The sequence below is a fragment of the Homalodisca vitripennis genome, chromosome 5, assembly GCF_021130785.1.
Source record: "Homalodisca vitripennis isolate AUS2020 chromosome 5, UT_GWSS_2.1, whole genome shotgun sequence".
Taxonomy (NCBI): Eukaryota; Metazoa; Arthropoda; class Insecta; order Hemiptera; family Cicadellidae; genus Homalodisca; species Homalodisca vitripennis.
The window spans coordinates 115,189,311-115,200,886 of NC_060211.1; the positions used below are offsets into that span (position 1 = coordinate 115,189,311).

Sequence of the window (11,576 nt, forward strand, 5' to 3'; positions counted from 1 at the left end):
GGTGTGGAAAGGATTATTGTTTTACCGGATTGTTTTCTGTGTAGCTAAAATCTTAAAAACAAATGGAAAACTCATTAATAGTAGTTATATCACCGCCAGACAACTACATTAAGAGACTACAAGCTGTTACGTTAATGGTCTGTAAATTATTAACAGACGCTGATTTAACATTTGTTTACGGGTCTGACGTTTGGTTTAATTCCATAACACGCCCTGTGCACGCCCATCTACCTTGTACTATAAACGCGTCATTTAAAAAAATAAATAAATACCCTTTAAACTCCAAACCTGGAAAAGTCACTCCTAGCATGTAATAACTGCCAAAGTGCTTTCCCATTTTTTTAAATTTATAAAAAATGAATTCTTTAAGTGTTTAAATGAATCGCTTATTAAAATATAAAAACACTATTAATTAGTAACATGCATGTAACCGATAGGTCATTTGCAGATGACTCCAAATTTCAAATAAGTAAACCCATAACACCTCACTTGGTCAGATTTCTAGGTGGTCCCAATCGGGATTCCTGCGAGTTCATGGACTCCGAAAATACTTTTAGTATTCGCGGAATTTCAAACCAACAGAGGGCCACTAGTAGGGCTATGCAAAAAACCAATGAACTTGGCATCTTTTGCTAAAATTGTACAATCTCGCGCATTCTACATTCTTCGCTTCCCTAAATAAAATTAACCAGTATAGTTTTTTTTTTATTTAATAGGCAAATTCGGTTTATAATCAGTGCTCAAACCAATACATCCCATAAAATAAAAGTCATTCTTAATCGAGAATTTATATTGTCAATTAGTACCGAATTCTGTTGATGAGAGGAATTCGTAAAACTACTCTAATCTTTTGTCTTCTGTAGGTACATCTCTAGCTGCTCCCACAGTAACAAGTTCTTCTGCAGGTACTTCTGTAGCTGCTCCCACAGTAACACATTCTTCTGTAGGTACTTCTGTGGCTGCTCCCACAGTAACACATTCTTCTGCAGGTACTTCTGTAGCTGCTCCCACAGTAACACATTCTTCTGTAGGTACATCTCTAGCTGCTCCCACAGTAACAAGTTCTTCTGCAGGTACTTCTGTAGCTGCTGCTCCCACAGTAACACATTCTTCTGAAGGTACTTCTGTAGCTGCTCCCACAGTAACAAGTTGTTCTGTAGGTACTTATATAGCTGCTCCCACAGTAACAAGTTCTTCTGTAGATACTTCTGTAGCTGCTCCCACAGTAACAAGTTGTTCTGTAGGTACTTATGTAGCTGCTCCCACAGTAACAAGTTCTTCTGCAGGTACTTCTGTAGCTGCTCCCACAGTAACAAGTTATTCTGTAGGTACTTCTGTAGGTGGTCCCACAGTAACACGTTCTTCTGTAGGTACTTCTGTGGCTGCTCCCACTGTAACAAGTTCTGCTGAAGGTACTTCTGTAGCTGCTCCCACAGTAACAAGTTGTTCTGTAAGTACTTATGTAGCTGCTCCCACAGTAACAAGTTCTTCTGCAGGTACTTCTGTAGCTGCTCCCACAGTAACAAGTTCTTCTGTAGATACTTCTGTAGCTGCTCCCACAGTAACAAGTTGTTCTGTAGGTACTTCTGTAGCTACTCCCACAGTAACAAGTTGTTCTGTAGGTACTTATGTAGCTGCTCCCACAGTAACAAGTTCTTCTGCAGGTACTTCTGTAGCTGCTCCCACAGTAACAAGTTCTTGTGCAGGTACTTCTGTAGCTGCTCCCACAGTAACAAGTTCTTCTGTAGATACTTCTGTAGCTGCTCCCACAGTAACAAGTTCTTGTGCAGGTACTTCTGTAGCTGCTCCCACAGTAACAAGTTGTTCTGTAGGTACTTCTGTAGGTGCTCCCACAGTAACACGTTCTTCTGTAGGTACTTATGTAGCTGCTCCCACTGTAACAAGTTCTGCTGAAGGTACTTCTGTAGCTGCTCCCACAGTAACAAGTTGTTCTGTAAGTACTTATGTAGCTGCTCCCACAGTAACAAGTTCTTCTGCAGGTACTTCTGTAGCTGCTCCCACAGTAACAAGTTGTTCTGTAGGTACTTCTGTAGCTACCCCCACAGTAACAAGTTGTTCTGTAGGTACTTATGTAGCTGCTCCCACAGTAACAAGTTCTTCTGCAGGTACTTCTGTAGCTGCTTCCCACAGTAACAAGTTCTTCTGTAGATACTTCTGTAGCTGCTCCCACAGTAACAAATTGTTCTGTAGGTACTTCTGTAGCTGCTCCCACAGTAACAAGTTGTTCTGTAGGTACTTCTGTAGGTGCTCCCACAGTAACACGTTCTTCTGCAGGTACTTCTGTGGCTGCTCCCACTGTAATAAGTTCTGCTGAAGGTACTTCTGTAGCTGCTCCCACAGTAACAAGTTGTTCTGTAGGTACTTCTGTAGCTGCTCCCACAGCAACACGTTTTTCTTTAGGTACTTCTGTAGCTTCTCCTGTACTCTGTCAAAACTAGATAGTGCTTTAACAATCTGAGATAGTAATTACTCGTTTGCAGCCTGTCAGGCTTTAAATCAGGGACAAGGAGACGCCTAGTCTACTAAAAATAATATTTGTCACACAATTTACTAGTAGAATTCTTTGTTTTAAACTGTGTTATATTTTTAGTATTTTGAGATAACACTGGCATAAAGGTTATGTACTTTGATATCTCCAATATAGTGCTTCAATATTATAATAGCCCGATAGTATAATAATAACAAAATATTTACTTTTGATTTAGACTTTCAGTGATTATAGCAAACTACTCATTTCTTAAATTATGCAATAATAATGAATTTTATAATTTATTTATTTCTTAAATTATTATTTTATAATTTACGAAACGTGTAGTGTTTTGCCATAATCAGTAAAAGTCAAATTCAAATGTAAATATAATGTTGTTATATAGTATCGGGTTATAATAATAATAAAACACTATACTAGAAGTGTCAAAGTACACAAGTTTTATGTATGTGTGATAACTCTATGAAGCTCTCTGTGCTCTGAGAAAGGTCATAGAGATATGGTACTTAGGCTCCTCTGGATCCAGGAATTCCGGAGTCAAAAGATCCAAAGACAGCAAAGTTAACCCTGGGAAGACATCATATAAATATGTGTAATTTTTGTTATCACAGGTGGATAAACGACTTTTTGCAGTGTTGTCTTTATTGTGTACGTATAAAAGACTAGGCCTACTATGAAGCGTGAAAGCGGTCGTTCAACTGTGATGAGAGACGCCTGATATTGTCAGGTATTGAAGGCGAGGGTATATAGACTATGTGTACGTTATTAAAGACACGACAGGCCCTTCTGAAGATTTTCGTTACCTTCTATCAGTTTTTTCGACAATTCTCAGTGAAGTGGAATTATTTTTCACAAAACAATTATAACATTTGTGTCATTGCGTCGTTCAGCAAGGCCGTAACTAGAAAACAAATTGGGGGGAGGGGAGTGTTGGTTAGTTTTGAAATCTTGATATTATGAAAACCCAACTTAACATCAACAGTAACCCGCCCCCCCTGGGCCTCGGCCTTGAGTCGTTACATTGGTAAGTATTCTCGTTTTGATTAAAAAGGTCACTTTGAAAATCTTAAAGATATCTTTTAATGATAAAAATAAGTTGGTACTACTGTACCTCCAAATTAGAATGATCTGCGCCCTCATACAAGTAGTCGGACCCAGGTTATAACGTCAGAACCATACGCTAGATGAATGGACGGTAGTCCCATGAATCAACAATCTGATTATGTTGTTTCTAATTCTTTCCATATTGTCTGAAAGAAATCAAGAAGTAATTGAGAAACTTCTAAAATCAGACTTTGGATAACGTTTTATTATGCCAATACAAACAGTAAAGAATGTAATTGTGTCAACAGTGTTTCATCGCGAAGTGAACCGAAAAACTTAGCTGGCAGTATTAACAACCATTTTTGCCGCAATCTTTTAGGTTCCATGAATTTCATTCTGTTCACATGTACATATTACACAAGAAAAACAGTTATATAAGTGCGTACAGACAAGCAACAATATCATCTGCCGAGTTGATCACCGAATTGGTTTACTTGGTCAACAGATGAGGGTGAACAACCTCAATGGCGTATTCAAGGGGGAAGGTTATGGGGGCTACAGCCCCCCTCTAAAATTCTGTGGCCTCTAATATGTAAAAATTAATCCACGCTACAGCAAGTAAACAATAAACCTGGCAATACGTAACTCACAATAAATTGTGGGGTTTTGCCAAGTTTGTTAACACACTCAAATCCCGGATAAACCCCCTATCTGAAAATCGTAGTTACGCTACTGGACAACCTGCCATTGGCCGTGTGTTGTGTCATGCCGCGGCGCGCTGCACAGAGCACGGCTGGTTGAATGGACTTTGCGCAACGTCATACGCCGTAGCAATAACCCATTCACAATGTGGGCTGTTGTACTGTACAGTCAGTGAGTCAAGGCTGGCGGTTTGCCTGCCCAGGGTGTTCTCTGGGGCACTACGTGTGGATAAACTCTTCACGGCAACTACACGCATGCTTCGGCAGTTAGGCACACGGGAGTCAGCATGCTTCAACACCGGAGGCAATAACCCATTTCACAATGTGGGCTGTTGTACTGTACAGTCAGTGAGTCAAGGCTGGCGGTTTGCCTGCCCAGGTGTTCTCTGGGGCACTACGTGTGGATAAACTCTTCACGGCAAACTACACGCATGCTTCGGCAGTTAGGCACACGGGAGTCAGCATGCTTCAACACCGGAGGCAATAACCCATTCACAATGTGGGCTGTTGTACTGTACAGTCAGTGAGTCAAGGCTGGCGGTTTGCCTGCCCAGGGTGTTCTCTGGGGCACTACGTGTGGATAAACTCTTCACGGCAACTACACGCATGCTTCGGCAGTTAGGCACACGGGAGTCAGCATGCTTCAACACCGGAGGCAATAACCCATTCACAATGTTGGGCTGTTGTACTGTACAGTCAGTGAGTCAAGGCTGGCGGTTTGCATGCCCAGGGTGTTTCTCTGGGGCACTACGTGTGGATAAACTCTTCACGGCAACTACACGCATGCTTTCGGCAGTTAGGCACACGGGAGTCCAGCATGCTTCAACACCGTAGGCAATAATCACACCAGGGACGGTACTATCGGTATTTAGTTAAGATTATTTATACAAAACTTAGGCATAGTTCGGTAAGATTTTTTTCCTGAAATTGGGAAGAAAATTCTATTCTACAAGGAGTTACAGTTATAGAAATTTAAAATAGAGATTCTGAGAAATTTGTGGCCTTACAGGCTCAAGTAAAAGTGGTGAAGAATAAGGATGAAGTTTACAGTACAAGTTTGTATACGTGAATACTTCACGTACGTAAGTTATAAGTTTATACTTCAGGGGATGATATGTTTATTAATGTGTTGCTACTTAAGGGAATCACATTTTTAATTAAGCGTAATTAAAAAAAATTACAGTTTGTAAATAAAACACTACAAACTAAGATTAACCTGTTTTATTATATATATACAAAGATGTCGTTCCCATCTCACATTCTTATCTACAGATGTATTCCCCTAAGCCTGATTTCAAGATCACATACCGGTACTACTTTGAACACCCACAATTACTTGTGAAATAGGACAAATTCTATTTTACCTGACTTGAGGAAGGGTATCTTAAATACTGTGGATAATATTCCGAATACTTAGCAACTTAAACGAAGAATAGTCGTTGGCTTATAACATTCTTGCTAATATTCGCATGTATTATGTATTAACCTAAAACCCATATACTAGAACTAGGCTGATAATTAACAAAACAACTAAGACATATGTAATTCCATAAGGAGAATAGAAAGTAATATCAAAACCTACAAGCAAATAATTTTCGCTTTATACTCTTAAATGTTGCAAAAGTGCAATAAAAGCTTAAACGTCAGCTGCACCAAAAAAATAGCTGGCATTTATTTAGTTTACAGGAATGTAATAGGGATTTTGGCGGATTATTCTCTGAGCAGAAGAGCTAATAACCATTGATGGTGTGTTAATATAGTCAGGTGTTACTGCATTAATCTGTGTAACTAGATGTCATCATGGAACAATGCAGTTTTGTACATGTCTCAAAATGCAGTTAAAGCCATAACCTGCAATGCTAATATAGATAAAGTAAGAGTTCCTGATTAATTTCCGTCATGGGAGATTGGTATTCCTGTTGCTTCTGTGATCAGTAGATATTTCTTTCTGATCCTATGATTTAGATTCAAATCACTCTTACTTAAAAAGACATTCGCTTAAGTAGTGATATCTTGAATTATAGTAGATTGTTTTACATAGAGCGAAAGTGTAAAATTATCTTACTAATCCCTCCAATACCATGTTGAATCGAGGTACACGTCATTTGTGAATTAATCATCATACCATGTTCAACAGGTCATTGCAAGCGTGGTTTGCTCTTCTTTTGGAGTTCGATGATTTTTTAAAGATTTTCTTGATGATAAGATCCATCACTCGTCTAGATGTCTTTCCTTAAGCAGTGGAACGTAATTCAAGTTTCTGTTATATCCCTGTATTTAACTTTCTTAGATCTGGTTGCTTCCTTGACAATATTTTGATTAGTATTTGCATTGTTATATCTTGATTGTGGTTATCAAACTATTCGACCTATCGAAGTTCAGTGGTATTCCAATAACTCATTACAATCTTAAATTGTATTTGAATTAGCAAGCGAACTAAGCTTACAGCGTGATCATGTTGTAGAGCAGAGTATTCTGGTATCACTAATTTAATTTTGCTTCATTGTGGTTTTGTTTTTATTCAATCGCTTGCTTTTTTTAATATGTGCTTTATCCTTTATTCTTCAACTGGCGATCTTCTCTGGTTTGTGGAAACGAACGTTTCAGAACTCAGGATCTAGTACAGCAGACGGCTAAGTGCAGAATCATTACTTTAAGCAGTCTGACTTTGCCCGATGTCAAATTTAAAGAAAACAAATCTTTTTCCAGGCCCTGCGTCCACCTTTGGAGAAGGTGTGTTTATTCCCTATATGTTTACTTCTGGATTTTGGAGTTTCAAAAGAACGTTACATTGCGGAGAAATACATGGAAAGGGAAATAAGGAAAACGTTTGGAAACTACGAGGTTCCAGCTTATTTCTGCTGTTTGCGTCCCGGCTTCCGCTTGACTTTGCATTGTTACGCTGCGCCATATTGAAATTGTACAGTACCATGTAAAACATATCACGCGGTTCATGCTATATTAACAATCCAAATTAATCCGTTTACTGAATTTAAATATCCACTAAGCGTTCTTTCTAACGGTGTAATACATTTGATAATTTACTATTTTTATGATAATGTATTTTGATTTGTTATTGCAATTTAAATAAGCTATACGATTTTTTATTATTATAAATGTTCCACTTGGCAAGGCGCTATCTGTCCCAGAAGAGGAAAGTTGATGAACCGATTCGAAGAAACGTTATCCTTGTCTTCGTCTAGACATTCTGCCTTTCAAATTAGAGCCCAACCGCTAGAAGTATCACCAGGTCGTGTGAGACTCTATCAATCAAATCACATTTCTTGGTTTTTTTCTTTAACCAGCAGTTACTCAATTTTCAAAATTGAAGGGCGTAGCTTTCGTAGTGATACTACGTATGATGTAATAACATGGAGCTTTGTAATATTTTTCAAACAGAAGTAAGTATTTATTGTTTCAGTGTCCATGGGTGAAAGATTATAAATTTAAATAACACTTTTACTCCTTCGTACTGCACGTTTTGTGCGTTCATACTGCACGTTTTGTGCGTGTACGGGGCATGCATGCATGGGTTCGAACAAATTACATTTCTAGCCCCTTAGTTGCCTTAATGCTCCGACCAAGAAAATATATTCGTATAAAAATGTTTTTTTTACTCTAAAACCTAGTACCGTCAAAAAGCATCTACTTTTGGCCCTTATCATTTTCTTCCTGTCTAAGATATTTCTAGTCAAATTAATTTTGCTTTATTTTACAGATAAAAAAGTATATTTACATACACAAAACTGAGAAACCCTACATGCCTATGACCATTTTATCGATAAACCGTTTAGATTCACAGTTGAGTTTGCCTGTTGCCCTGAAAAAGAAACAAATATTCATATATTGGTTTTTAAGACCTACTTCGATCAAAAACATCTACATTTGTCACATGTGTTCTCATCCTAAGTTCATTAAACATTTTTAAATAATTGTTTATAATACATTTTGTGTGATTCGAGTACTGATTTTTTCGCGTTATATTTTGGGAAAGAAAGGCTCGTGAAGATATGTTTATTTCCTGTGTTTTTTAAGCCGCAGTAACAATTTCATACACAATTTAAAATAAGCCAACCAGTTTCGAGTAACTTATAGGAAAAGTTTCACGGCTTTGTTCATTAAGGTGGGTTTTATAGCAGTGCTTAAATACTATTTATAATACATTAGATGATTTAATTTCGTCACTGCAATCTTTAGTAATAATTAGATAGTGATTTTGTTCTTGCAATCAGTATTACACTAATGATCAAGCACTTACTATATACTAAATATTTTCTTCAATTATAATGTAAATAAATGTTTCTCAAACTTAGGTAAACTTCGGTCAAAATTGTCACCAGCGCTGTTTACAGTTAGTTAAATTCTGATTGTTATTAAATATTATCATATTTTTTCCTAATTCTGTAATATTCTGCGAAACTTTTCTTAATATACTCTCCGTTAAAACTTTTCTCGGACTTAGAATAGCTCCACCCGTTACCAAGTTCAGCGCTTCACACGCCATTTGTTATTTGTATAATACTCAGTACTTATGATGTAATAAAATGGAGCCCAATGACATTTTTCAAAAGAGGTATACATCAGGTATATATTATTTCAGTGTTGATGTTTAAGAGCTGTAATGAATCTTATATCATGTTTTGAACCTTTAAGGGTTTTTCTTTTCGAATTAATTATAATTATATTTCCAAACCCACAGTTAGATCTGTCTTCCTATCCCAATCAAAAATACAAATATATAGGTCTCAGAACCTTCTCCGGCCAAAAAGCGTTTACTTCAAGCCTTGTCATACACTTCCTGTCTAAGAGACTCCCTGTACCATAGTACAGTTTGCATTGTCGTCCCACCGAAGAGAAAATATGTACATACCATATATGTATGTGTATGGTCTGAGAAGCCTACTTCCATTTACAGGTGTCTATTTCCGACCGTATAAAATCAGTTGCGGTGTCACAGTTGCGTTTGCCCTGTTGTCCCGCTCAAACAACTACGTACGTATGTAGCTCTCGGAAATCTACTTTCGGTCTAAGGTATTTCAAGTGTGATAATTGAGTTTACCTTTTTTCACTATAAAATCATTATACATACATACGTAGTAGTAAGAAATACTATTACGGTATGGAGTGAAATCCTACCTGCCTCCTGTCCACTTCCGGTATAAGAGGATAATTGTTATAAAGTTCATAAAACTTTCCAAAATACTCACTTATAAGATCTTGCGTTGTGGTCTTGTCGTTCTTCGCATCTGGGAAACAATGGATCGTCGAGGCATATTAGTTTTATTTTCTCTGTTATTCCTTAAGCCAGTGTTTAAATGCCACACCACAATGTCCAAGGAAGCCCACCAGTTTGTAATACCCTATGTGTGAATACCAACATTCACAGCTTTGTTCAGTAAGGTTGGTTTTATAACAATGTTTAAATAATATGTACATTAGATGTGTTTAATTCATCACTGGTGCAATCTGAAGTAAAAGTTAGATATTAACTCAGTATTAGCTATCTATATTGCGTTACTGATCAAGCACTGCACAATGAATATTTTATGCAATGTTAATGTACTCGTAAACAGATGTTTTATGACACTATAAATGCGAAAGTGACTTTGTTTGTTTGTTGCACTTTCAAGCGTAAACTATTAAGCAATTGTACAGGGCATTACAATTATTCAATTTTACATGAACATTCTCAAGGTTCCTGCTAAAAATATAAGCCTATTCTTATTTCGAAAATCCCTTCGGGCTATGTCCCATTGGTCTCAAAAGTTGCGAAAAATACTATCTTGTTTTCTAAAGTTGTATTAGAGGAAACAAATTAATATTTTATCAACTGTTCTGTGTATACATTGTTTTATGACAGCAGAGGCGTAAGTTTAATTAATATAACAACTGTTTTCAATTTATTTTCATTTGTAGCGTGAAATCATAGAGTGCACTTGATGGTAACAACACTTCTTATTTCAACCTTTATGCTACTGCTGTTAAGCATAAAGTAAGAGAATATGCAGGTGATAAAATTAAAGTTTTAGTAAAAATATACTTTTAACTGTCCTTTTTAGTAAATATCACGTGTATACGGGCTTGGTAAGTGTGCTCTAATACAGGTATCAAATATAAAGTATTATCTAACTTTAACTAAAAATTTAAAGACTGTATAAAACCTATCTCATTGTCTTTTTTTCAGAAGTATGCTTCTCAGACCTGTTTATGTACATAAATACTTTTTCTTCATCGGGAATAACTTCGTGCGATAACTCTCCATAGAAAGGCCTTAGCGACTTGCAACTTGAAGCATAAGTATTCCTTTCCGTTTCAACGTCTGTCCGATAACTCTCCATAGAAAACTCCTACCGACTTGCAACTTGAAGCATAAGTCTTTCTTTCCGTTTCAGCGTCGCGTCTGTCCGATAACTCTCCATAGACAACTCCTAGCGACTTGCAACTTGAAGCACAAGACTTTCTTTCCGTTTCAGCGTCTGTCCGATAACTCTCCATAGAAAACTCCTAGCGACTTGCAAATTGAAGCATAAGTCTTTCTTTCCGTTTCAGCGTCTGTCCGATAACTCTCCATAGAAAACTCCTACCGACTTGCAACTTGAAGCATAAGTCTTTCTTTCTATATGAGAGTCTGTGACATAACTTTTAATACTTTGGCGATTAAAAACTGAATCTGTGGCAATAGACGCCAATTCCTTTTCTTCAAGTATTTTGTGTATCACCGTTCTATGTGACAGTCTTTAACATGGGCCCGTGGTATTTTTTTGTTTTAATGGATTAATTAGGTATTATTTATTACAACTTATTTTACTAAGATGAATAAAAATCGTTGTAAAACATTGCTAGCACATCGTTGGATACATTTTGTTACAAAGTCTATGATGAATTATTACATTAGCCGAACGCAACCTAAATTTATCTAAAATACGCATAAAATAATACTACATAATAAAATAATACGCATAAATACTTGTGTTCTAATGTATATGGCACGTGCACCATAATTCCGAAGTTTTGCACTCATGTCTGAAAGCATTTTTAAATTTTGAGGAGAGATATTTATTACTTATTACAAGGCTTATTACAAAAAACTTCTAACATGTAAAAACTGTCATACCCCATCATCTCAATAATAATAACCTCTTTGGTAGCTTTCTATTGTAAGTTCTGTATTGTTTCTTAGGCATTTTAAAAATTGTATAGTAGGTTCCTTGATTGTTTATAAACATTGTTCAGGTCGCTCAATGACAACATAATTAGTAGAAATAGTATTATGTATCAACCATTTATGCCTTGTATTTTTTACATTATGCCAAATCGCGTAA

At 36.8% G+C, this 11,576-nt stretch overlaps 1 protein-coding gene across 1 annotated transcript; it reads right to left on the bottom strand.

Moving 5' to 3' along the window:
• Nucleotides 1–842: 842 nt before the first annotated feature.
• Nucleotides 843–4,511, bottom strand: LOC124363588 (golgin subfamily A member 6-like protein 6). Its single transcript, XM_046818845.1, has 3 exons — nt 4,422–4,511; nt 2,107–2,475; nt 843–1,592 (listed from the first exon to the last, which is right to left on the bottom strand). Exons 1-3 carry the CDS (start codon nt 4,509–4,511, stop codon nt 843–845), a joined length of 1,209 nt encoding a protein of 402 aa, XP_046674801.1.
• Between the last annotated feature and the right edge of the window lie 7,065 nt (nt 4,512–11,576).

Bases quoted from the DNA above. Each gene is read 5' to 3' on its own strand.
- LOC124363588 (XM_046818845.1), bottom strand. From the start codon at position 4,511: ATGCGTGTAGTTGCCGTGAAGAGTTTATCCACACGTAGTGCCCCAGAG. The intron at 2,476-4,421 runs GTACAGTACAAC...TTACTATCTCAG, and splicing joins CCAGCCTTGACTCACTGACT to ATTGTTAAAGCACTATCTAG. The intron at 1,593-2,106 runs GTGGGAGCAGCT...CTGTGGGAGTAG, and splicing joins CTGCAGAAGAACTTGTTACT to CTACAGAAGTACCTACAGAA.